Source organism: Cucurbita pepo, chromosome LG14 (assembly GCF_002806865.2).
Source record: "Cucurbita pepo subsp. pepo cultivar mu-cu-16 chromosome LG14, ASM280686v2, whole genome shotgun sequence".
Classification (NCBI taxonomy): Eukaryota; Viridiplantae; Streptophyta; class Magnoliopsida; order Cucurbitales; family Cucurbitaceae; genus Cucurbita; species Cucurbita pepo.
In genome coordinates this window covers 3,185,650-3,211,311 of record NC_036651.1, presented here as the reverse complement: position 1 = coordinate 3,211,311, position 25,662 = coordinate 3,185,650, and the positions used below count along the sequence as shown (strand labels likewise).

The 25,662-nt window shown below is 37.0% G+C and overlaps 3 protein-coding genes, 2 non-coding genes and 1 pseudogene across 6 annotated transcripts; 3 read left to right on the top strand and 3 right to left on the bottom strand.

The window, feature by feature from the left end:
* Positions 1–2,028: 2,028 nt before the first annotated feature.
* Positions 2,029–2,100, top strand: TRNAT-UGU. Its single transcript has one exon. It is a non-coding gene; the product is annotated as a tRNA-Thr (tRNA).
* A 569-nt stretch (positions 2,101–2,669) lies between these two features.
* On the top strand, positions 2,670–2,741 carry TRNAT-UGU. Its single transcript has one exon. It is a non-coding gene; the product is annotated as a tRNA-Thr (tRNA).
* Positions 2,742–3,144: 403 nt separating this feature from the next.
* Positions 3,145–5,698, top strand: LOC111810054 (annotated as a pseudogene).
* A 32-nt stretch (positions 5,699–5,730) lies between these two features.
* On the bottom strand, positions 5,731–14,249 carry LOC111810056 (short-chain dehydrogenase TIC 32, chloroplastic-like). Of its 2 annotated transcripts, none has more exons than XM_023696597.1 (8): positions 14,017–14,249; positions 8,522–8,753; positions 8,347–8,426; positions 8,135–8,288; positions 7,965–8,043; positions 6,853–6,940; positions 6,254–6,300; positions 5,731–6,154 (listed from the first exon to the last, which is right to left on the bottom strand). In XM_023696597.1, the coding sequence occupies exons 1-8, from the start codon at positions 14,120–14,122 to the stop codon at positions 5,990–5,992; spliced, it is 951 nt and encodes a 316-aa protein (XP_023552365.1). In that variant the 5' UTR covers positions 14,123–14,249; the 3' UTR covers positions 5,731–5,989. The 2 variants fall into 2 exon arrangements, with proteins under 2 accessions (XP_023552365.1, XP_023552364.1); XM_023696596.1 differs by lacking the exon at positions 14,017–14,249 and adding an exon at positions 10,644–10,872.
* Positions 14,250–15,704: 1,455 nt separating this feature from the next.
* On the bottom strand, positions 15,705–20,085 carry LOC111810650. Its single transcript, XM_023697393.1, has 5 exons — positions 19,623–20,085; positions 19,302–19,368; positions 18,761–18,809; positions 16,168–16,212; positions 15,705–16,032 (listed from the first exon to the last, which is right to left on the bottom strand). The coding sequence occupies exons 1-5, from the start codon at positions 19,866–19,868 to the stop codon at positions 15,966–15,968; spliced, it is 474 nt and encodes a 157-aa protein (XP_023553161.1). The 5' UTR covers positions 19,869–20,085; the 3' UTR covers positions 15,705–15,965.
* A 174-nt stretch (positions 20,086–20,259) lies between these two features.
* LOC111810649 lies at positions 20,260–24,124 on the bottom strand. Its single transcript, XM_023697392.1, has 2 exons — positions 23,663–24,124; positions 20,260–21,143 (listed from the first exon to the last, which is right to left on the bottom strand). The coding sequence occupies exons 1-2, from the start codon at positions 23,935–23,937 to the stop codon at positions 20,339–20,341; spliced, it is 1,080 nt and encodes a 359-aa protein (XP_023553160.1). The 5' UTR covers positions 23,938–24,124; the 3' UTR covers positions 20,260–20,338.
* Between the last annotated feature and the right edge of the window lie 1,538 nt (positions 24,125–25,662).

Below are 25,662 nucleotides of genomic sequence, written 5' to 3'. Positions count from 1 at the left end.
GACTAACGGCGTACTCACGTCATTACACATTCATTCATTCTCATATTCATTGATTAGTGTTAAATGAGTTGAGGTGAGTGGAGGGCATGCAGTAGGAAGCAGCAGCAGCACGCAGCACGCAGCACGCAGCAACAGCAGCAGCTAAAACAAAGGGCATGCAGTGAACAGTAGCAGAAAGTAGGTAGGGCTGGCTGGTTGGCTGGCTGGCTGGCTGGCTTATACAACTTTATTTTAAAGCTTGTAACGAAATGGGATAGTAGTATAGCCCATTTCACCCATATCTCCTTACCTCTCTCATTAATTGTACTGCTAACTCCTAAACCAAACAAACCCTTCTGACCCCTTTTTCCCACTCCTTTGGATATTTGCATGTCACCCTCTCCCCTTCTTTCACTTTTTCTATGCTTCACTCCTTATACCCTCTAATTCTCTACGCCTCCTCCATCTCCATGCAATGCTATCAATGCCCCTTTTATGCTTGCTTGCTTGCTTGCTTCTTTTACCAAACAAGAGTTAACCTACATAACACCTTCCCAATCACACATACCTCTAGGTCTATGAATACGGGACGATCCTGTCTTTCTCTTCTCGTCATAGATCATAATCTAGTGGGTTCTAGTTTTAATATCTTTTCCAGAAATTGAGTTACCTAATCTTGATATATAGTCCATATCAATTACTTTTTGAGACGGGTTGAATTGTTTGAGATTTTCATGGCGAATAAGAAAGAAATGAAGATTAAGAGTGTAATGCTTCATACCCAGAATCCGGATTCGGGACTAGATAATTGCAACATTCATCTACGATATGGTTACCTTACCTACTTATTCAAAAACTTCTAAGAGTGAATGTTATCCTCACCCCATTACGGGTTCTTTCTACATGTTTTGTCTCTACTCACGTGTTTTCTAGAAAAATTCTCAGTAGGTCACCCCAACATAAAATTACTCGAAGTAAAAGAGGCTTAACTTTTGAATTTCTATGATTGAGCCACCGAAAAAGAAAAATACACTTTATTAGTACATATAGCAACTTGAGACTTCGTATCTGACCCAGAGGAATTAAGCTATATATATAATAAAAATGCATGGTGGTATATTTATATGTGGGGAGAGATGGGCTATGTATGCAATAGGGTGGGGTAGGGGTTAGCATAGGACAATAGGATAGCTTAAAGACAGACATATGGGGTTTAATTAAATATTGGTGCAGAGAGCATTAAGAGTGACAGTCGGCAGCCGATCCCATAAAATTAAAACAACACACATGCCAAACTATATTATAAAATATAATATAATGTTTCAATGTATATATAAATTAAAACAACACACATGCCAAACTATATTATAAAATATAATATAATGTTTCAATGTATATATAAATTTATCAAAATGTTTAAACTCCGTACGACTGCCAAATCATTTTTTTTTTTTTTTTTTCCNGAGAAGGTTGATAGGTCCGAATTTTGATTAGTGAGAAAATAACGTTACACGAAAATATGGATTACTGTTGAACTCAACAAGTTTAAACGGATAGATCACGATAAATTTAATTATATTTAGAATTTTATAATTTAATAAGATCGTAGCATTTCTTTCGTCGTTGAATTTTGTTCACATTGACACCTTCTCTGAAACAAGGTTCGGTTGAATTAAAAAATAATTATTTGATTTAAATGATTAAATTGTATTTTCAAACGTTTTATTGTCATAATCATGATTATATAATTTTTATTAGGAAAAAATAATAACCTATTAGTAAAAAAAATGTACAAATTTATCGACATGTCATTTAATCTCGTTTTTTTTTTTTTTTTTTTTTTTTTTTTTTTTTTTNATATTTTATAATTTATGCATTCTAGCTAATTCGTAGAATAATGTATGGTAAAATGAAATTCTTATTTCCAAAACTAACCTATGATTTTTTGTAATTCCAATTTTAACCCTATTGGCTATTTTGATTTCCAACTAATGATTTTNATTTATTTATTATTATTTATATATTAAATTAGAAGAATTCAGTCAAGAAGCCCTTATAGCTCAGTGGTAGAGCGTCAGTCTTGTAAACTGAAGGTCCGTAGTTCGATCCTGCGTGAGGGCAATGTATTTTATAATTTATGCATTCTACGCTAATTCGTAGAATAATGTATGGTAAAATGAAATTCTTATTTCCAAAACTAACCTATGATTTTTGTAATTCCAATTTTAACCCTATTGGCTATTTTGATTTCCAACTAATGATTTTTTGTAATTCCAACTTTTAACGGTATTTATATTAATATGATATATGATAAAAATTTATATTAATAATATACTTCCATAAGTATACGATTAATATGTAAATGTAACCAAATATTTTTTAGGGACTCAAGATATCGATCACTACGATGTAATATAAGATAGGACTTGATCTTTTTTAATCATTTAAAAGTATAATTCTTGTCATCGTCCTCAAGTTCAAGTTCCATTAATAAAGGATAGAAAGTCCTTATAACTCAGTGGTAGAGCATTAGTCTTGTAAACTAAAGGTCCATAGTTCAATCCTGTGGGGGCATATAATCCTTTTATTGACTTACATATTTCATGACCGACCTCATAAAACATGACTCTATAGCTTCAATTCTCCTACCACCGACATCAGGTTTTGGTTCTATCTAAAAAGGTCAACAAGCCCTTATAGCTCAGTGGTAGAGCGTCAGTCTTGTAAACTGAAGGTCTGTAGTTCAATCCTGTGTGGGGGCAAAAGTTATTATGTAAATATTTTGTGTATCTATAATATATATTTTACGTCTAGAATTATCACCACTCATTAGCTTCTATGATCGATGTTAGGGCCCTTATAGCTCGGTAGTAGAGCGTTAATCTTGTAAACTGAAGATCCGTAGTTCAATCTTGTATTGGTGGGGCAAATATTATTATCACCCCTCTATAGCTTCTACCATTGACATTAGGGCCGGTGAGGGCAAAATTGTAAATTAAAGATTGAAAATCCTTGCCATGTTTGACATTTAAATAAACCTTAAGACCTAAAGGTAAGACCCAGAAATAATAAATTAATAATTAAGAGAAATAATTATCACATCATATTTCCTTTTCTTTATTACGCAATAATCTTTTCTTTTATTTATTTATTATTATTATTTTTTTAATTTTCATTTCCGTCTTCTTTCTCCTTCTCTTCACTTCCTGACTGCAAATTTTCCTCTTTGGTTCTGTTTTGGAATTTCATCATCTCTCATGAAACCGATCGGCGATTCTCTGGTTTTGATGAAATCGATCGGCGAATCTCTGGTTTTGAGCAACGATATCGATGAGACGCCGAATGGATGATGATGATGCTGATTTGAGGCCTGTTAACAACACTTTCCAAACCATTACTGCGGCTGCCGATTTTATCGCCACCGTCGATCATCGTTTTCCTCGGGCTACTGATGTCCAGGTATTGTAATGTTCACATCAGTTCACCGTCCATTTAATCATTTGGAGTTTTGGATTTTAGTGTTGGTTTATTTATGGATTGAGAATACTGGCTATGTTTTTGGAAATTACTCTTCATTCTTAACTCCGTTAGGTATTAGGATGTAGTTGTTTGTCGAGGGAATATTATGGCGGAATGGAATCTGTATTGTTTGTCGTGGATTGCGGAATTCTAAATTAGGGTTTTAATTTCCCCTTTTTTTCCTGCTCCTTGCTGTTTGTTTGCTTAGGGACTGCGAATCGTTACATGAATACACGGAATCACGAGCTGGCTTCGTTTCTGATTTTCTGCTTTTTCTGCTTTTGGCTTTCTCCTCGCATGATTATTAGATACTTAGGGTTTGGAAGGTACCAAGATTTGTGCATTGGGTTGGACGACTGTGTCAGGAAGCAATGCGCTGTTCTAGCCCAATGTTGTTTGTCTTCTTGTAATAACGCTGCTCTTTCTAACCAGAAAGGCATCTCTCCATTCTTTAAATTAATGTCATTCTCTATAGAGGAAGAGTATTGGTTTTTATATAAAGATTCCAACAAATAGGGCTCTCATTTGTCCAAGCTCTTTCCACTGTTCTGTACTGATGTCATTATCACTTTCCTCGTTTTCTCTTTGTTTGCTTGCCCTCAGAAAAGGAGATGGGGTAGCTGTTGGAGTATTTATTGGTGCTTTGGATCTCTCAAACAGAGGAAAAGAGTTGTTGTGCACGCTGTGTGTTGGTACCAGAACCTAGTCCTCCTTCAGCTGAGGCTCATGAAGAAGATTCATTGCACTCACCCGACATTGAGCTTCCACTTGCTGCACCCCTCCCTCTTCCCCTGTATCCTTCCTTCAATCTGAGCCACCTTCTGCTACTCATTCACCTACAGCAACATGTGTTCTCCTGATGGGCCTTCCTCCATTTTTTCCATTGGCCCATTTGCTCATGAAACATAGCTAGTGTCTCCACCTTTGAATCAACTGCTCCCTTCACTCCTTTGTCTACCCACTTGATTAGGCCTTCTTCCCTTGAAGTTCCTTTTGCTTAGGTTCTTCCACCTAGCCTTCAGAAACCTGAGCCTGATCATCAATGTTCATTTCCTAATGATGACTACCTATCCTGGCAGCCCGATCAGTCACCGCATACCACCACAGTCAGTCATTTCTCGTTCTGGGTCGTAGTCGCTTTTGCCTGATTGTGATTTTGCTTCCTCTGGCTCTCAGTTTTCGAATTTCCCATTTAGAAGTTCCACCTACATTATTGGACCTTGACAAATGTTCCACTTATAGCTGGCAACAACGGCGAAGCACTGATTCTTACTCTCAAGATTCTATAGGATTCAAATCAAGTAATGATTTTGTTTTGAATCCCCAAACTTCAGAATCTATGTCAGATCACCACGCAACAAATGAATCCCAAAGTATTCGAATTCTCATTGATGGAAGCCGAAAGGAGGAAGCCTGTTGCTGCTAATCATAGATTCTCATTTGAGTTATCTGATGGAGATGCTTTATTAAGAAGCGTAGGAAGTAAGCCACTGGAATCAAATGAACTGGAAGTTGCATCATCTCCATTACATGAACCATTTGAAACGGCTAAAGAAAATTCTCCTGCTGTCTGTCATACCTCAAATGGTACAGAAGAATATGCAAAAGCAAACGGTGAACAAGCACATCAGCATCAACAACACCACTCCCTTACCATTGGGTTTGTGAAGGAATTCAATTTTGATCATGGCAATGGATGTGATACTCTTAAGCCATATGTAAATTCAGACCGGTGGACGAATGCAAAGGATATAGAGACAGAAGGCACGACCACTAGGGCCTGGTCATTCTTCCCAACGACACAGCGAAGTTGAGCAAACTGGTGCTTTTCCTCTGGAATCTCCTCTTGCCCATAATGTGTTGCATGATATGTTAGACAAACAGCTAGAGGAATGATGGGTTTGGAAGGTAAAATAGAGGTCAAATCATGAAAGAGCCAAACCAGAAGCCATTTTCTTTTCAACAATATGACCTAAAACAAAGCCAGATATCATTAGAATGATTGATAGAAATGTGTAGCTTCAACAGGGTCCTATTAACACAGAGTTTCGGCTCCTCATTTGAATTGTAATAGAGATTACTACTCTATAGATAGAAAGTGTGTGAATATGTTAATGATTAGTGTTTGATCTTTTCAAAGTTATTTCTTTTATTGATTTTGAATTAGTTTGTAGAAATCACAAAAAAGTTGATTACTATATTTAACACTTCTTTGCAATGCTTTACATGAGCTGGTTGGATATGCCTTTATTATGAACACCTTTCCAAATACACTCTAAAACACAGCAATATGAAATCTACAAGAATGACTATGGTATCTGTTTCAAAACAAAGCATTACAAACTTATACTCGTATCTGTTTCTCAAGTGGCACTTAAAACTACAAACAATGGTTCATCTACTTCCACCATTAAACTGTCCATATATCTCTAACATGAAGAGCCTGAGATGAGAAGCTAAGAGTAAGGAAGGGTTTTCAGAAGAGATACAATTATTTAGGGGTGGTTAGATCCATACTGAAATCCCACAGTTTCTTGGCCAATTCCATATCTTTGGCATGATTGGTTGGGTTGGCTATATTACTATCCACAAAATACTCTCCACTTACCCCTTTGACTTGGGGATTCAATGCTACATAGCACTGAGTCGCCGCTCCCTACATCCAATGAAAATTTATTCACATAGAAACCCACCTGAGAGAAACTCTAAATAAACAGTCTTGAACAAAATTTGGGGAAATGAATTCATAACATACCTGCTGGACGTTTTTAAGCACAAATGTAGCAATGGAAGTAGCAACAGCTGTTTAAAAGAAAACAACTCATATACTCAGACACCAACAGATGACAGAAAACCAAGGGCAGGAAATAAGCAGGAAATAAGAAAAGGTAATGAAGCATAGATAGCAATCTGGTAGATGTTTATATTTGTTCAAAAAACTTTTTGTTCTTAATACCCGGGAGTCGGAGCTTTGTTCAAAACACATTTTGTCAAACTAAATATGTATACGTCAATTTAAACATAGTTCAACTAGTTAAGGTAAAAACTAGTTAAGACATGTCTTCGACCAAAAGATTAGAGATTTTCAAATCTCCTACCCATATATGTAGATATTAGAGTCCAGGTGCTAGCACCCTTCTTTGGAACGAAACATACTCGGACAAACCATAAGCTACCACCTCGGTCGAAATGCAAATTAAAATGCCCTATATTCTACAGTCTAAACAAGCATCTGATTAATGTAAAAATAAAAAAAACATCTGACTCGTGCTAGTTTAAGTAAAAAGGCAGACCTTACGTCTTGCATCTAGTAAACCAGATTTGGCTTATACATGTAATACGCGAGAAAGTTACCATTAATGAGACCATGGAAGCGTAGTAGGTTGGTAGCAGCAATTGCTCCAGGATGAAGGGCGTTGGCTGTTATTTCCACCCCTTCTTCCTATTTAAAAAAAGTAGAGAAATGATAGTCACTTACTCAATTTGACTTCATAAGATATCTTGGAAAATCAATAAGAAAGAACAAAGGGAACTGCAGCGAAATCAGTAATGTAAACCATTGTGTAACAGCCCAAGCTCACCGCTAGCAGATATTGTCCTTTTTGGGCTTTCCCTTTCAGGCTTTCCCTCAAAGTTTTAAAACGCGTCTACTAGGGATAGGTTTCCACACCCTTATAAGGAATGTTTCGTTCCCCTCTCCAACCAATGTGGGATCTCACAATCCACCCCCTTGGGGGCCCAACGTCTTCGCTGGCACACTGTTCAGTGCCTCGCTCTGATACCATTTGTAACACCCCAAGTCCACCGCTAGCGGATATTGTCCTCTTTGAGCTTTCCCTTTTAGGCTCCCTCAAAGTCTTCGCTGGCATACTGTTTGGTGTCTGGCTCTGATATCATTTGTAACATCCCAAGCCTACCGCGAGCAGATATTGTCCTCTTTAGGCTTCCCCTCAAGGTTTTAAAACGCGTCTACTAGGGAGAGGTTTCCACATTCTTATAAGGAATGCTTCGTTCCCCTCTCCAACCAATGTGGGGATCTCACAATCCACCCCCTTGGGGGTCCAACGTCCTCGTTGGTATACCGTTTGGTGCCTGGCTCTGATATCATTTGTAACATCCCAAGCCCACCGTTAGCAAATATTGTCCTCTTTAGGCTTCCCCTCAAGATTTTAAAACGCGTCTACTAAGGAGAGGTTTCCAAACCCATATAAGGAATGCTTCGTTTCCTTCTCCAACCAATGTGTGATCTCACAATTAGAGTGTCCAGTTGAACATCTATACAGACGAAGACTAAAGTTTCTCGATTCTGAAAAACGACTCAATCTCGAAAGGATATAAGTTTCAAGGTTCACTTGATTATTCCCCCTTCGACTACCCCGATTATCGTACATATAAAAATCCTGCCTCATTTAAGGTTCAAGTTCTAAAGCTCTGGTTATACATTCAATAACTAAACCAATAAGCACCTTCAACCGCCTGGCAAGCTCTTTGGCATGCAATATGTTGGAAAGCTTTGATTGTCCATAAGCAAAGATAGTTCTGTACCTAAAATTTCACATCATACAATGAATCACTACATAACATTCAAGGAAGCTTTTGAGGAAGTAATCATCAAATAAGCAACGTAGATCGTTACTCTGATTCGTCATTGATTTTATCGAAACGAACTCCTTCGCCATATGTCAATCGGTGCCCCTCCGACGACAGATTAACAATCCTTCCCTCCTTTTTGCTTTCAACCACAGTTTTTTTCATAGTTTCCAGCAGAAGGTTCGTCAGAAGAAAATGTCCTACAAAAGAACAATAATAAGAACTGCACCCATTACAAATCTTTTATTTGAAACATACCTATATGGTTTGTTGCAAACTGCAACTCTATGCCGTCATGCGAAAGCATAAAAGGCGTCGCCATAACGCCCGCATTGTTCCTTCAATCAAAGAAGATATAGAGTTGTATTATTATCAAATAAGCAGATTTCCCAGGCAAAGAATTTTAGTCTACCAGCTTTAATTCAGTTCTTACATGAGAATATTTAGTGCACGGCCTGATGCAATGTAATCTGATGCAAATTTCCTTACAGATTCCATTGAACTAAGATCTAACTCCATGACATCAATTTTGGCTGAAGGGGATTCTTTCAGTACTGCTTCTTTTACTTTTTTCCCTGCTTCAACATTTCTTACAGCCATAATGACATAGACTCCTCGTAATGCAAGAACACGTGTCGTCTCTTCACCGAGACCACTTGAAGCTCCTGAAATCATGAGGAAGGAAAGGGAAATGAACTACATGTTTCGAAGTTGGAAAACTTCAACAGTTCTTTAGATTAAGATCTTCTATAGATCAAAATGAAACATTTGAAGTGAATGATTAGAGAAAAGTATATAGAAAAATCGAACATATGAGAACTAAATCTAGAAATTCATTGGACTGTTTCTGTGGTATCCCACATTGGTTGGGGAGGAGAACGAAACACCCTTTATAAGGGTGTGGAAATCTCTCCCTAGCAGACGCGTTTTAAAGCCTTGAGGGGAAGCCTGAAAGAGAAAACTCAAAGAGGACAATATCTGCTAGCGATGGGCTTGGGCCGTTACAGATGGTATCAGAGTCAAGTACCGAGCGATATGCCAGGGAGGAGGTTGTTCCCCGAAGGGGAGTAGACACGAGGCAGTGGGCCAGTAAGGACACTGGGCCTTGAAGGGGGTGGATTTGGTGGGGGTCCCACATCGATTGGAGAAAGGAACGAGTGTCACTGAGGACGCTGGGCCCTGAAGGGGGGTGGATTGTGATATCCCACATTAGTTGGGGAGGAGAACGAAACACCCTTTATAAGGGTGTGGAAACCTTTCCCTAGCAGACGAGTTTTAAAGCGTTGAAGGGAAGCAATATCTGTTAGCGGTGGGCTTGAGCCGTTACAGTTTCCTTCCCAAATCAGCTCGAAAAGAGTTTGATTACCCTTAACCTTTCCAAAAAAAAATAGCTCAAAATGCATTTACGATTAGTATATGGATGAAAACCGTTTACCCATCAACTCCCTCCTTCGTTTCCTCTCTCCTTTGCTTCAATCTATAACCTAACAATTTCTTATACAAAACCCCACCAAGTCCCAATATCAGAATCTCCCCTCAAAACACAACAAAACGATGAATTGTCGAATACAAAAAAGGCTGACAAAGAAATATCATCTTAGATTATTGAGAAACCTTCTGAATCGACGACAACAAATAGACTAATTTGAACTACAAAGAAAAGTTCATCTCTACAAATTTGGTATTGCACACGTTTTCTTTCTTTTTTCCTCCCACTAGTTGTCCTCAAAATTATGTCGTAAACGTATCAACTCTCACTCAACTACTAACGTATAACCATGTTAAACATTTATGTCCTAAGGTCCCTTGGTGATTCCATTTTTTTCTTCTTCTTCTTGTTATAGTCTATAACCTTGAATGAAGGGGCCGTTTTAGATATCGGAGAACGAAAGAAGGGGAGTAAGAGGATATTGAATAAGATATGGTAAAAAAAGAGGGAAAAATGGAAAAGTTTTCCATTCATATAGTACCGGTAAGGTTATGGATATTTCTTAACCGTTTACGAGTATTAATGAAACTTTTGAAAGCAAACATGCTTCAAACTCCATGTCTAGAAACTTTTTTAGAAGTCCATCCAAACTTGTGATGCTTTGATTGATATACTTGCACATTCTTGCAAATGGACATTCTAGTTCCATTTCTGCTTCAGTTTCTAAGCATACAAACATTATGCTAAGTATAGAAACCTAACAAATAAAGCTCAATCTATACATAAATCCTCAAAGAAAACCCCATTACTCCATAGATTTCTGCATTCTACATATAAAGGATACAAAATATACACTTGATTGAGACTGAACAGTCCAAGAACAGCTACAGAACGGGCTCAGAAAACACAGAATTCATATTATACCCAAGAAAGATTTGCAAAACAAATAGCAATCAAGTAGTGAGTCAATAACAAAACAACCTTAATCCAATCAAAAGACAAGGTATCCAGGTTGCTATAAATAAACTAAATCACCATCGATTTTGTAAACAACAAAACCCAGATCAAAGAAGGGATTAAAAGAGAGGGGAAGAAGGAGAAAAAGGGGAAGGGGATGAAACGAAACCTGTAACAATAGCAGTGAGGCCATTCCCATCAATTCCTTCTGTGACTTCTTCTGCTGTAGAACGGGCTGAGAACCCAGATGGTCCGGTCCATCCAAAGATCCACATGGTTGAGATCGATACAAATACAAATTGGTGAATCCGGCAAGGCCCTCGTCTTAGTGTTGCTCCAGACTCTGTGGTTTGAGTACTCGTTGAAACTGCACTCTAAAAGTTTTGTTTTCTTTTAGAATAAACCCTCTTTTGAAAAGAAATCAAGGTTTTTTTAGACTATGAAATTACAATTTTGCCATCTTCTTGTGGTAGATGGCTATTTTCTTTGGGTGGTTCATCATTAGCAATCTTTCTCTGAATAAAACTGTGATTTGGAAAATTTATCATGAATTACAACTGGGTTAGTTGTTTATGATTATGGGTGAGCCAAAAAAATCAAAATTTTAGTGACTAAGAGTAGGGAGGCAAATAAGTTGATTTCTTGATTTTTTATCCGTGTTTTAGATTGATTTTATTTGATGGTCTGCTTAACATAATATTAAGATCGAGAATCATGTTTTTCATATGAAAATTTCTCTATCTATAGTTGTTTCTGATTGGTTTCACTGATTTTTCAGTCTATTTGTGAGCCAAAAAAATCAAAACTTTAGTGGCTAAGAGCGGATCAAATGGGTTCATTTCTTGATCTTCTCTCCGTATTTTAGATTGATTTTATTTGATGGTATGCTTAACATAATATTAGGATCGAGAATCATCGTTTTTCATATGAGAATTTTTCTATCTATAGTTGGAGGTTCTCAATTTTGAGTCTAAACCCGTTTTTTAGTTGACATTTAGGAATTTGGTCAATAATTATAGATTTTCTATAGAAATTTGAATTTTCATGACATCCAATCCGAAGAAGTATTTTTAGATGAAATATAATGTTTCAAAGTCTAAAATTAATTGTTGAAATATTGATGGCTGATTTTAGTGCCACTTTGACCTAACTTATTAATTGCAGCCAAGACAACATTGTAAAACAGTACTTTGGTTGCTCCTAGTACTGCAAAAACAAGCCTTGGTTTTTGATTAAGACATTTATTGTCGTTTGGTTTCCTCCTTTCCCATGTTCTTGGAACTATCCTTTCACCCACATGGTTGGAAGAGATCTAGACTCGACAGTTTGACACTTTGATTATAATCATTTAGTTTTTTTTTTTTTTTATTGAGTCTAAACCCGTTTTTTAGTTGACATTTAGGAATTTGATCAATAATTATAGATTTTCTATCGAAGTTTGAATTTTCTTGACATCCAATCTGAATTTAATGAAGTATTTTTAGATGAAATATAATGTTTGAAAGTCCAAAATTAATTGTTGAAATATTGATGGCTGATTTTAGTGCACTTTGACGTAACTTATTAATTGCAGCCAAGACAACGTTGTAAAACAGTACTTTGGTTGCTCCTAGTACTGCAAAAACAAGCCTTGGTTTTTTAATAAGACATTTATTGTCGTTCGGTTTCCTCCTTTCCCATGTTCTTGGAACTATCCTTTCACCCACATGGTTGGAAGAGATCTAGACTTGACAGTTGACACTTTGATTAAAATCATTTAGTGTTTTTTTTTTTACTTGATTTTTTAACTTCAAAAAACTTTTGCAGTTTTCTATTTTATATCTAAATTTGAACTATAAAAATATTTAAATTGGTTGGGGAGGAGAACGAAACACCCTTTATAAGGGTGTGGAAATCTCTCCCTAGCAGACGCGTTTTAAAGCCTTGAGGGGAAGCCTGAAAGAGAAAACTCAAAGAGGACAATATCTGCTAGCGATGGGCTTGGGCCGTTACAGATGGTATCAGAGTCAAGTACCGAGCGATATGCCAGGGAGGAGGTTGTTCCCCGAAGGGGAGTAGACACGAGGCAGTGGGCCAGTAAGGACACTGGGCCTTGAAGGGGGTGGATTTGGTGGGGGTCCCACATCGATTGGAGAAAGGAACGAGTGTCACTGAGGACGCTGGGCCCTGAAGGGGGGTGGATTGTGATATCCCACATTAGTTGGGGAGGAGAACGAAACACCCTTTATAAGGGTGTGGAAACCTTTCCCTAGCAGACGAGTTTTAAAGCGTTGAAGGGAAGCAATATCTGTTAGCGGTGGGCTTGAGCCGTTACAGTTTCCTTCCCAAATCAGCTCGAAAAGAGTTTGATTACCCTTAACCTTTCCAAAAAAAAATAGCTCAAAATGCATTTACGATTAGTATATGGATGAAAACCGTTTACCCATCAACTCCCTCCTTCGTTTCCTCTCTCCTTTGCTTCAATCTATAACCTAACAATTTCTTATACAAAACCCCACCAAGTCCCAATATCAGAATCTCCCCTCAAAACACAACAAAACGATGAATTGTCGAATACAAAAAAGGCTGACAAAGAAATATCATCTTAGATTATTGAGAAACCTTCTGAATCGACGACAACAAATAGACTAATTTGAACTACAAAGAAAAGTTCATCTCTACAAATTTGGTATTGCACACGTTTTCTTTCTTTTTTCCTCCCACTAGTTGTCCTCAAAATTATGTCGTAAACGTATCAACTCTCACTCAACTACTAACGTATAACCATGTTAAACATTTATGTCCTAAGGTCCCTTGGTGATTCCATTTTTTTCTTCTTCTTCTTGTTATAGTCTATAACCTTGAATGAAGGGGCCGTTTTAGATATCGGAGAACAAAAGAAGGGGAGTAAGAGGATATTGAATAAGATATGGTAAAAAAAGAGGGAAAAATGGAAAAGTTTTCCATTCATATCCTACCGGTAAGGTTATGGATATTTCTTAACCGTTTACGAGTATTAATGAAACTTTTGAAAGCAAACATGCTTCAAACTCCATGTCTAGAAACTTTTTTAGAAGTCCATCCAAACTTGTGATGCTTTGATTGATATACTTGCACATTCTTGCAAATGGACATTCTAGTTCCATTTCTGCTTCAGTTTCTAAGCATACAAACATTATGCTAAGTATAGAAACCTAACAAATAAAGCTCAATCTATACATAAATCCTCAAAGAAAACCCCATTACTCCATAGATTTCTGCATTCTACATATAAAGGATACAAAATATACACTTGATTGAGACTGAACAGTCCAAGAACAGCTACAGAACGGGCTCAGAAAACACAGAATTCATATTATACCCAAGAAAGATTTGCAAAACAAATAGCAATCAAGTAGTGAGTCAATAACAAAACAACCTTAATCCAATCAAAAGACAAGGTATCCAGGTTGCTATAAATAAACTAAATCACCATCGATTTTGTAAACAACAAAACCCAGATCAAAGAAGGGATTAAAAGAGAGGGGAAGAAGGAGAAAAAGGGGAAGGGGATGAAACGAAACCTGTAACAATAGCAGTGAGGCCATTCCCATCAATTCCTTCTGTGACTTCTTCTGCTGTAGAACGGGCTGAGAACCCAGATGGTCCGGTCCATCCAAAGATCCACATAGTTGAGATCGATACAAATACAGATTGGTGAATCCGGCAAGGCCCTCGTCTTAGTGTTGCTCCAGACTCTGTGGTTTGAGTACTCGTTGAAACTGCACTCTAAAAGTTTTGTTTTCTTTTAGAATAAACCCTCTTTTGAAAAGAAATCAAGGTTTTTTTAGACTATGAAATTACAATTTTGCCATCTTCTTGTGGTAGATGGCTATTTTCTTTGGGTGGTTCATCATTAGCAATCTTTCTCTGAATAAAACTGTGATTTGGAAAATTTATCATGAATTACAACTGGGTTAGTTGTTTATGATTATGGGTGAGCCAAAAAAATCAAAATTTTAGTGACTAAGAGTAGGGAGGCAAATAAGTTGATTTCTTGATTTTTTATCCGTGTTTTAGATTGATTTTATTTGATGGTCTGCTTAACATAATATTAAGATCGAGAATCATGTTTTTCATATGAAAATTTCTCTATCTATAGTTGTTTCTGATTGGTTTCACTGATTTTTCAGTCTATTTGTGAGCCAAAAAAATCAAAACTTTAGTGGCTAAGAGCGGATCAAATGGGTTCATTTCTTGATCTTCTCTCCGTATTTTAGATTGATTTTATTTGATGGTATGCTTAACATAATATTAGGATCGAGAATCATCGTTTTTCATATGAGAATTTTTCTATCTATAGTTGGAGGTTCTCAATTTTGAGTCTAAACCCGTTTTTTAGTTGACATTTAGGAATTTGGTCAATAATTATAGATTTTCTATAGAAATTTGAATTTTCATGACATCCAATCCGAAGAAGTATTTTTAGATGAAATATAATGTTTCAAAGTCTAAAATTAATTGTTGAAATATTGATGGCTGATTTTAGTGCCACTTTGACCTAACTTATTAATTGCAGCCAAGACAACATTGTAAAACAGTACTTTGGTTGCTCCTAGTACTGCAAAAACAAGCCTTGGTTTTTGATTAAGACATTTATTGTCGTTTGGTTTCCTCCTTTCCCATGTTCTTGGAACTATCCTTTCACCCACATGGTTGGAAGAGATCTAGACTCGACAGTTTGACACTTTGATTATAATCATTTAGTTTTTTTTTTTTTTTTACTTGATTTTTTAACTTTAAAAAACTTTTGCACTTTTCTATTTTATATCTAAATTTGAACTATAAAAATATCTAATAATCTTTCTAAATCAAAATTTGTGTCTAGTAAGTTCGTAAATTTTAAAATTGGCAAATGACATAAAATTAAAAAATTTAAGTCCTATTGGAAAAGAATTAAAAGTTTAACGACTTATTAAACATTATTTTACCATTCAGAGACCAAATAGACACAAATTTATACGTTCATGATGTAATGGCCCAAGCCTAACACTAGTAGATATTGTCTTCTTTGGGCTTTTCCTCTCAGGCTTTAAAACGCGTCTGCTAAGGAAAGGTTTCCACACCCTTATAAAGGGTGTTTCATTCTCCTCCCCGACCAATATGTTACATCACATTCGATCTCAAATAAAACACCACAGTGATCTCAAATAAAACACCACAGTAAAAAATATGCAAGATGGGCAATTTTCAAAAGCTGAATAACCTCCTGTAAAGAAAAGAGACACTGATTATTGAATCCAGTAAGCTTATTCATATCCCCATAAGTACATCAACCATGCAATGAGATGCTTCCTAAAGTAAAATGTGAAGGAAGCTATGCANTTTTTTTTTTTTTTTTTTTTTTTTTTTTTTTTTTTGCTTCATGTACTGTATTCTAGCTGCCTAGTGACTTCTTCGACATGAACCGTGTTCTCGCTCTCTACTGAAACGATAATCCTCGAGCTTGCAAGAACTACGACCAAGCCAAGCCTCATGGAAAATTTAGGAGCTTGTTCACAGCCAAGTCTAGTTCATCAACATTCTTCCTCAAAATCTTTCTAACCAAGAATTAAGGAAATGGGTAATGCAGAGGACTTAGATATCAGATAAAGAAGTATTAGTATGCTCAGGTTCCCAATTCTAAAGAGCTAAAGCATTAAAATGGTCTACTAGGCATGAAATAGAAAGGATACAGCTGAGCAGCTAGATTGTCCATGCCTTTCATTTCCTGATTCAATCTGAAAACACAACAAAATACAGTCCAAAGTTACAGCATCGGCCATATGATTATCTTTAAGATGTGAAATTGTGATTTACTAATCATTATCAGATAGTATAAAGATATGTATAATGGAAATTAAGGGCGAATGGACTTGAAATTTATAAGAGATCTTAATGATTTTGAATCATACAGATGAACTAGACTAATTCCATTAGTTGACTGTTCAAGCCCACCACTAGCAGATACTGTTCTCTTTGAGTTTTTACCAAAAACGCGTCTGCTAGGAAAAGGTTTCCACACCCTTATAAAGGGTGTTTCGTTCTCCTCCCCAACTAATGTGGGATATCACAATCCACCCCCTTCAGGGCCCAGCATCCTCGCTGGCACTCGTTTCTTTCTCCAATCAATGTGGGACCCCTTAATCCACCCCTCTTCGAGACCCAGCGTCCTTGCTGGCACACCCCCTCGTGTCCACCCCTCTTCGGGGCTCAGCCTCATTGTTGGCACATCATCCGGTGTCTGGCTCTAATACTATTTGTAACAATCCAAGCCCACCGCTAATAGATACTGTCCTCTTTGGCCTTTCCTTTTTGAGTTTCCCCTCAAGGTTTTTAAAGCGCGTTTGTGAGGGAGAGGGTTCCACACCTTTATAAGGAATGCTTTGTTCTCCTCCCCAACCGATGTGGGATCTTACAATCCACCCCCGTTCGGGACTCAGCGTCCTTGCTGACACTTGTTCCCTTCTCCAATCAATGTGGAACCCCCTAATCCACCCCTCTTCGAGACCCAGTGTCCTTGCTGGCACACCGCCTCGTGTCCACCCCTCTTTGGGGCTCAACCTCTTCGTTGGCACATCGCCTGGTGTCTGGCTCTAATACTACTTGTAACAATCCAAGCCCACCGCTAATAGATACTGTCCTCTTTGGCCTTTCCCTTTTGATTTTCCCCTCAAGGTTTTTAAAACGCATTTGTTAGGGAGAGGTTTCCACACCCTTATAAGGAATGCTTCGTTCTCCTCCCCAACCGATGTGGGATCTCACATTGACTAACTTCACTTGTGAAACAACATAGTCGGAGTCATAATTAATACAAGTAAAAAGACACATTGATTTGATTTCTACTAACTTATGATCAATCATTGATAGTACAAACACAACTCTGCCAATATACTAAACTTTTCTAAATCTTATGTTCCCTTCGGATCACATTAAAGAGAGTTCTATGTGATAGCTATGCAGATTTGTAGTCAGGGACAGCCATCCAACATCTATTGAAGAACTATATAATTTCACACTAAAAAAACTATGAACACAATCAAACTAACAGAGGACTCATCAAGAGGACTTACTCCTCATTATCACAGAGATACACCAAATAGTTTCTCAAAGCGCCTAAGTTGTAGTTTTTATCATTACATTAATAAATATCTCTCAAAACTTTTATGCTGTTCTTTCATTTCTTAATAATTTTTGCAGAAGACTACCAAGTAACAGTTATATCCACAATTATTTAGGTGCCTGGTGTCACAATCGTACTTTTGATGGCAGCGGACTTGCGATTGTGTGGCACTCACTTCCCATCCTCATTATCACAGAGATACACCAAATAGTTTCTCAAAGCGCCTAAGTTGTAGTTTTTATCATTACATTAATAAATATCTCTCAAAACTTTTATGCTGTTCTTTCATTTCTTAATAATTTTTGCAGAAGACTACCAAGTAACAGTTATATCCACAATTATTTAGGTGCCTGGTGTCACAATCGTACTTTTGATGGCAGCGGACTTGCGATTGTGTGGCACTCACTTCCCAACCACAAGTGAGCTAAGCCAATTTGTTCTTACGTCACTTATGGCTAAGCGACGTATGCTCGAGCCTTTGACCTCGGTTTAAGAAGAAGGTTTTAGAAAATGAGGGCAGAGAGAGATTTTCGAAGAAGAGGTTTTGAAAGATGTGTTATATATGCAAGCAAAAGAGTAACAACAAGGACGTTGGGTCCCGAAGGGAGTGAACACGAGGCGGTGTGCTAACAAGGACGTTGGGTCCCGAAGGGGGGTAGATTGGGGTCCCACATCGATTGGAGAGGGGAACGTGTGTTAGCGAGGACGCTGGGTCCCAAAGGGGGTACATTGTGAGATCCCACATCAGTTGGAGAGGGGAACGAAACATTCTTTATAAGGGTGTGGAAACCTTTCCCTAGCAGACGTGTTTTAAAAATCTTAAGGGAAAGCCCAAAGAGACAATATCTGCTAGCGGTGGGCTTGAGCCGTTACAAACAACCTCTTTTAGATTAAACTATAATTTTGGACCCTTGGGATAGAATCTTTTAACAATAAAGAAACTTTTTTTTATGTGCGTGTTTCAATCTAATCTCCTACTAGAACTTGGTTCAAGAATTTTCATGTATCATTTTATGCAGCAGGTTGTAAAAAGCTACAACATTCACAGAGCAATCACATTTTGACAAATGAGTAAAATATTTAAGTTATTAGTCATAGAAAATACTGACAGCAAAGAAATTGAAACCTATAGAGCAAAGGAGATACCAGAAGACATTGAAGCATACCTCAAGGAAGAATTTATGTATCGATTACCCTTTGTTGCCGCATCAAGCACTACAAGGTTGAAAGAATAGAAGAGAACTCATGTCAAAGACCATCAGATGAAAAACAAGGTCTTTGTTAGTAGTATGGGAGAGAACTGATTGCAACTAATCTCTTTCCAAATTTAGTACAAAAACTGGCACAAAGGCCGATCACATAACACAGATTCTAGAACAGAATAATGGACATGTAATAGCCCAAGTCTACTATTAGCAGACATTGTCTGCTTTGGCCCGTTACACATCGCCGTTAGCCTCATGGTTTTAAAACACGTCTGCTAGGAAGAGGTTTCCACATCCTTATAAGGAATGTTTCGTTCCCCTCTCCGACCGATGTGGGATCTCACAGAACATAAAGATAAACAGATAGAATTTTGATTCATACAGGAAGAAGTACCCATGAATGTAATCAGTTTAGTAGTAACAGTAGTAGACAATGACACATCTAAACTGCCATCATACTCAGCCATTCCTGTGAATCAAAATCATTACTATGTTGACTTACCAGATTCTTGAAGGCGGCCTGCAGCATCGTTGAAGCAATGCATATGATCAATAGAGTTGCTGGTGACCTACAAGATTATACTATTTCCACTCAGATAAACTGCTTGACAAGAGGAAACCCAGAATCATTGCTCCAGAAATTCATGCTAGAGTGGTAAATTCCAGTCATTATTAAAGGGGATAAAATCAGGTTCGTCCAGTAATAATCAAATCTGGTGAAGTACTCAAACTCAAAACTCAAAACTCATTCATCCGATCTTCAACATATTAAAGCAAAATGAAAATGGGGCGTAAAAGAAGAAGGATGCAAAAACTATGAGACCTCGGAGAGAGTCGAACGCAGGGAAGCGAAGAGAGAGGTAAAGCTCTCGGCAATGGCGAGAGAGTCCTTCTCGACGACATCAATGGCTTTGAAAATCTCGGTATGGCTCAACGAAGATCTGGGTCTGGTGCAGTCCTCAAGAACAGAACAAGTGGGCGTCTCGGGAATGGCCGAATTTGGGGATGTCGCCGGAATCTGACGTCCGGGTTCGATGCTCGTCGAAGAATCCGATGGGGATTGCTCCATTTCTCGATGTTTTCCGACCTACGCCTCGTTTAGGAAATTAGTGAAATATAATGAAAATCGATCATAAAGTATTCCATTTGTCTCCTTAATTCTAATCCATAAAGTCTGAAAAACTAAGTAATATTAAAGGATGAAATTGGATTGAAAAAAATTATAACTCTAATGGCTCCCAAATTCATCTTAAAACATGCTTCAGATCTCAATAACTAGTCCGTAAACAGCCAAATGAATTTCTACTATAAGTTGAAACGTTTATGAATCGTCAAATGTATTACAATTTCAAAAAGAATAGGAGTAATTTTCAAACGGGTACTTTTTATAATCGAGCTAAAACCCTAATTCGAAGATCTACCCTCAATCAGTCTACAATGGCAAATTCAAATCATCCCACTTGAAAACCAAAGAAATGCTGAAAGAGAAGGTATAAAATAGAATCAATTCCTCACACAAACATTCATTAAATCAGTGCCTTAATACAAGGAGAATGGAATTGCCAATTCAGCCATGTTTTTTTGTTTACCACTCTGTTCATTCGTCCGAGCAACTTCCTTCAAACTTGTCCATGATTTTCTTTTACGATTCCTTTTGGATGTGCCTTCACTTCTATCCCCATCTGCTGTTGGAGCAGAGCAACTTCCGGGATCAGTTTGATTCTTAGACGATGGCTTGTTCCTCTTTCTCTTCTTCGAATCCAACAGAGTCACTCCGGTCGAGGTGGAAGGGGTGGCGGGTGTATCAACAGTAGGAACAGCCCCAGTTTTCTTCTCCTTGTCTGTTCTAATCTCGTGTCCTATATGTTTCTCAGATAATGTCGTCATTTCCTGTTTCTGCGATTTCGACAAAGTCGTTACGCTCAGGGTGGATGGAGTTGCTGGAGAATTAATATTAAGAATGGCCTTGGTTCGAAGCTGAATTGCAGGGTTATCAAGAGCAGTGATGTCCCCAGTTGGAGGAGGAATTGCAGAAGCATCAGGAATTTTAGGAGCATCAATGGTAAGAATCTCAGTTGGCTTCTCCACTGCAGATGTCTCACATTCTTGACCATCCTTGACATCCACAGGCTTCACCCTTCTTTCAAACGCTGCGTCGTATAGCACTTTCATATGGCCTTTGGGAGTTCCTCTCTTTATGTTCCTACACGAGCAGTGGTGGCAATAATACGCCACATTGTTCTGTGTCGAATTACTACATTTCTTCTGTCTTCGACGTCTCTTGGTGTTATTCTTCTCTATTCGTATAGAACAGTTAGAGCCAGGTTGAAGAATCGTTTCACACCTGAATGCAATATAATAGAGCAGGTAAGATTGGCTAGTTTTGTAGCCAAAGCAGACAACATTCAAATGTGACATGATAAAAGTCCTTAACATGAAACTGCTATATGGTTCGAGTTGATTGCCCACTCCATTCATTGAATTAAAACATCAGTAGGTTTCTTTTTCCGAAGTAAGGGTAAAAATTTAACAATAAGCGTCAATGAGCATATTATAATGCTCAGGCTTGTCTAATGAGATACGTGCAAACATTTTTGATTATGAGTTCCATGGAAGTGATAGGAGATAGAAGAGAATTCTGTCATCATAGCTAAGGTGTTAGTTGAAGTTACTACAAAAACCCACCTCTCAATTATTATTAGCTACAAGGGGAATAGAGTTGTTGAACCCACTATCTAAGGAAATATGAAATATTAAATAAGAATGTGTAACAGCCCAAGCCCAAGCCCACTGCTAGTAAATATTGTCTTCTTTGGGCTTTCTCTTTCGGGCTTCCCTTCAAGGTTTTTAAAACACGTATGCTAGGTAGAGGTTTTCACACCCTTATAAGAAATATTTTGTTCCCCTCACCAACCAATGTGGGATCTCACAATCCACCCCCCTTGAGAGTCAGCGTCCTCGCTAGCATATGACTCGGTGTCTAGCTCTGATACCATTTGTAACAGCCCAAGCCCACCGCTAGCAAATATTGTCCTCTTTGGTCTTTCCCTTTCAGGCATCCCCTCAAGGTTTTAAGTTTTTAAAACGTGTCTACTAGGGAGAGGTTTCCACTCTCTTTTAAGGAATGGTTTGTTCCCCTCTCTAACCAACGTGGGATCTCACAATTCACCCCCCTTGGTGGCCCAGCATCCTCGCTGGCACACCGCCCGTGTCTAGCTCTGATACCATTTGTAACAACTCAATCTCACTACTAGCAAATATTGTCCTCTTTGGTTTTTCTCTTTCGGGTTTCTCTTCCAGGTTTTTAAAACGCATCTGAGAGGTTTCCACACTCATATAAGGAATGTTTCGTTCCCCTCTCCAATCGACGTGGAATCTCACACAATGAAACTAAACAAACTCATGCACCTCAAACCAGTCTTTAGCCTCGATGTTAAATGCTTTCTTTTTTCTTCTCAATCCACAGGCTCCAAAGAACAGATTTGATTGCACTGGCCATAGCTTCCTGGTTTTTCCCTTCAGAGACGGACCCCATTAGTAGAAGGGATATGTAAGCCTTCAAAGATCAATGAAAAACCCCAAGGCATCCGAAAATTTTATAATAATGACTAACGAGCTCCAAATTCAATCGACAAATGAGAAATGGAAGAAAAGGTGGTTGGTTCCTTTATACTCTTCCTAGGATAATGAGCATATACAGATTCAAGATCACCATAGGACGTTTTTATTGTAACGTCCTAAAAAAATAAAAACAACAAAAAAGACCACTTAGGCAGGCTATTCACTCTAACGTTTTGATCTATTTGTGGCATGTTCTTTTTTACACTACCTCTGAAAGCTCTATTTCTATACCTCTCATGAACTCTCTGTCTGACAAAGCTAGAGATTTGAATGAGAACACCAGAGCTACCTTATTCCAGCTTATTTCATCCACTCCAATAACCCTGTTTTCCAGCAGTCTCAAAATAGCATGGAACTCTTCAATTCTTCATTCGAACGATTTCTCTTAGTCGTTATATTCCAGTGTGTGCATGGCTCATTCCTTCTTGCATCCTCTCCAAACTCTATGCACTATTTTGTGCTTGATTAAGCCAGGTTCTCCTTAGCAATACCAAACCCAGTTTTCCATAAGGGCTTCATCGCCTCGTCTCAAGTTTCCAATTCCGAACCTTTCATTTAAAAAGGACAAGGATACTGCCTTCCTATTCACTAGATCGCTGCGCTTTCTCTCTAAAGAACCATTCCAAAGAAAGTTCCTCATTTTCCTCAGCATCACGAGATGCACATAAAAAAGGTAGGCATTTTACTAGGACTACGACAAACAAAGTCCAGCATCCCTCTTTGGATGATTACCTCCATTTATGAAGCTTGATTAAGACTTTTTCCTTCATGAGTTCCCAAAACTTAAGCCTCTTTGGTTATCTGATTGTCACCAAAGGGCATATGCCCAAATAAGATAGTACAATTCACAAGCTTACACTCCCAACCTTGCTACAATACAAACTCCAGGACAAAATATGAAAACCTAAGTATGTAATAAGAAGCTAGAAGAGCCAAAGCGTCCACAAACTGCTGGTACATTGCACAACAGAACCCCTAAAATCACTCACAATACAGCCATAATTCCAAGCACCTTACCCTATCCCTTCCACATCATAATTTGCAGTTAAACAAAATTTGCGTCAAATCTCGATATTCAAATGTCGTTTACATCAGATTGGTGCCATTTAGAACTAATCAGAAAATTTAAACCATCCCAAATACAATCGATCTTCATGGACTTACCCATGTATAAACACTACGAAAACAACAAATCTAGATGCGCAAAGCCAAACGAATGTAAAGGGCAGAAAACATACGGACCTCTGACAAGTAAACAAAGAAGCGTCGGGAGCGACCGCCAAGGACTCTGCTGCAGTAGCGAGGCGCTGCCCAAAGAAAGCAGCCAATGAAGGAATAGAGGCTTTCCCACTAGCCCAAGTCGCTAGGTTTTCCAAATGATTCAAATAAGTTTTGACATTGTTAGAGACTTTGGGTTTGAATTTCCCAGTGATTTCCTGTCTAATAGTGATCGAATCTTGCGGACCGGATGTGGGGTTAGACGCTCCTTTCTTCGTATTTCCCTTCCTCTTCGCCATGTCAAGAACAGAAATTCAGCTCAATCAACTCATGAGCTTACAGCATGATTCCTTGACGAACAACGAACTCTTGAGAGAGAAAGAGAGACGAAGCGAACGGCGCGAAGAAGAAAGACTGAAAAAAGTGACAATCGGAGACAAAGGCGGAAACGGGAAACCCAGACGAAGCGAACGGCGCGAAGAACAAATCCTGTCTAATAGCTTTGTTTTTAGATTTTATTTCTTATTTCCTTTTTTTTAATTACGATTAAAATTATTAAAAAAATATATTAAATTTTTTATTTCTTAAATCTTAAAATTTTATTGAGATCTCAAGCGTGTTTTAAAAGAAAAAAAAAATGTAAAATTATATTAGAAATATGATGGTTAAATTATTTTTTAAATATTTATAATGTCTAATAAATCTATAAATCCGATAAAAAAAAAGGCTTTCCACGTGTCTTTCTCACGAACCATATGTGTTAAAAAAAAAGCTGACAACAAGGGTCGATCTCACTAAAAAAATACCCATAAACTTATTTTAAAAATTAAAAATACTCTTATGATTAAGATATAGACTGGAACGTCGGTCTAAAATTACCCATAAATTTTATAAAATATCATTAACAAAAAAAAAATAATAAATAAATACTTGAAGAGTATTTTTGTAAATTAAAAAAATGTAATTTATTTATTGAAATATTATTTAAAAAAAAAACAAAATGTTATTTTTATTAATTCAGCTAAATCCCAATTTTAAATATCAATCAACGAGTTTGAAACTTTCACGCTACCTCTTTGTTGATGAGCTGGCAAATAGTAATCCAACTCAACATGTGGGCCCCCCCCCCCACCATAACCCTATCCTTATAGGTTGCATTTATCACACGTGTTTAATTAATTTTCTCCTTTTTTCTTGGGTCTTATGATTCATGTTTAATGTTTAATTATCATTTTCAAAACTTTTTTAAATATTTATGTTTGTTTCCAAATTATCAAAAAGAAAATAATTTATGCTTTATAAGTCGACATTATCGTTTAAATATTATTAAACTTTAATTTTAAATACCAATAAATAATACTTTTCATATTATAGATATTTATTTTGTCCAACTTTATGGGACAATGCATCTTAAATAATTGTACTATAAAACTTTAATAATCAAAAAATATATATTTTTTTAAAAATAAATTTAAATTATCCATTTTGAGTTTTATTTTGATTTGATACACAAATTCAATTTTGATCACTTTATTCTTAAATATTAAATATTATATTTATAAAAAAAATATAATCTTTTTAAAATTCATTATTTAAAACCCAATTCAAATTTTTAATTTTTAATTCAATATCTAAACTAATTTACGACCTTTTAAAATTATAAATTTAATAAAATTTATAAAATTATAAATTAAGTCATGAATTTCGTTTATTTTTTAATTCACATATCTATTTGATCAATAATTGAGGACTTAAAATTTCATTAAAAAATTAATTTAATTTAGATAAAGGCTTGAAGTCAAAATGACGTTGACCAAAAGGGTAATATAGTAATTTTGAAAAACGAATTTAATTTTTTCCTATTTATTCGGAAATTGTAGTTTGAAAATAATATTATATCTTTAAATTGAGATTAAGGGCGACAATCTAGATGGGATAATAATGATTAATGTTCTTTAATCTTATCGGAAAGGCAGTGGCAGAAACGTAATAAAAGAGGAAAAATTAGGGCAAATGGAGAAGAA

Bases quoted from the DNA above. Each gene is read 5' to 3' on its own strand.
- LOC111810056 (XM_023696597.1), bottom strand. From the start codon at position 14,122: ATGTGGATCTTTGGATGGACCGGACCATCTGGGTTCTCAGCCCGTTCT. The intron at 8,754-14,016 runs GTTTCGTTTCAT...TCATGATTTCAG, and splicing joins CCTCACTGCTATTGTTACAG to GAGCTTCAAGTGGTCTCGGT. The intron at 6,941-7,964 runs GTGCTTATTGGT...TTTTTTAAATAG, and splicing joins AGCTTGCCAGGCGGTTGAAG to GAAGAAGGGGTGGAAATAAC.
- LOC111810650 (XM_023697393.1), bottom strand. From the start codon at position 19,868: ATGGAGCAATCCCCATCGGATTCTTCGACGAGCATCGAACCCGGACGT. The intron at 18,810-19,301 runs GTAAGTCAACAT...TCAACCTTGTAG, and splicing joins AGGCCGCCTTCAAGAATCTG to TGCTTGATGCGGCAACAAAG. The intron at 16,033-16,167 runs GTATCCTTTCTA...ATTCTTGGTTAG, and splicing joins GACAATCTAGCTGCTCAGCT to AAAGATTTTGAGGAAGAATG.
- LOC111810649 (XM_023697392.1), bottom strand. From the start codon at position 23,937: ATGGCGAAGAGGAAGGGAAATACGAAGAAAGGAGCGTCTAACCCCACA. The intron at 21,144-23,662 runs GTCCGTATGTTT...TATTGCATTCAG, and splicing joins TCTTTGTTTACTTGTCAGAG to GTGTGAAACGATTCTTCAAC.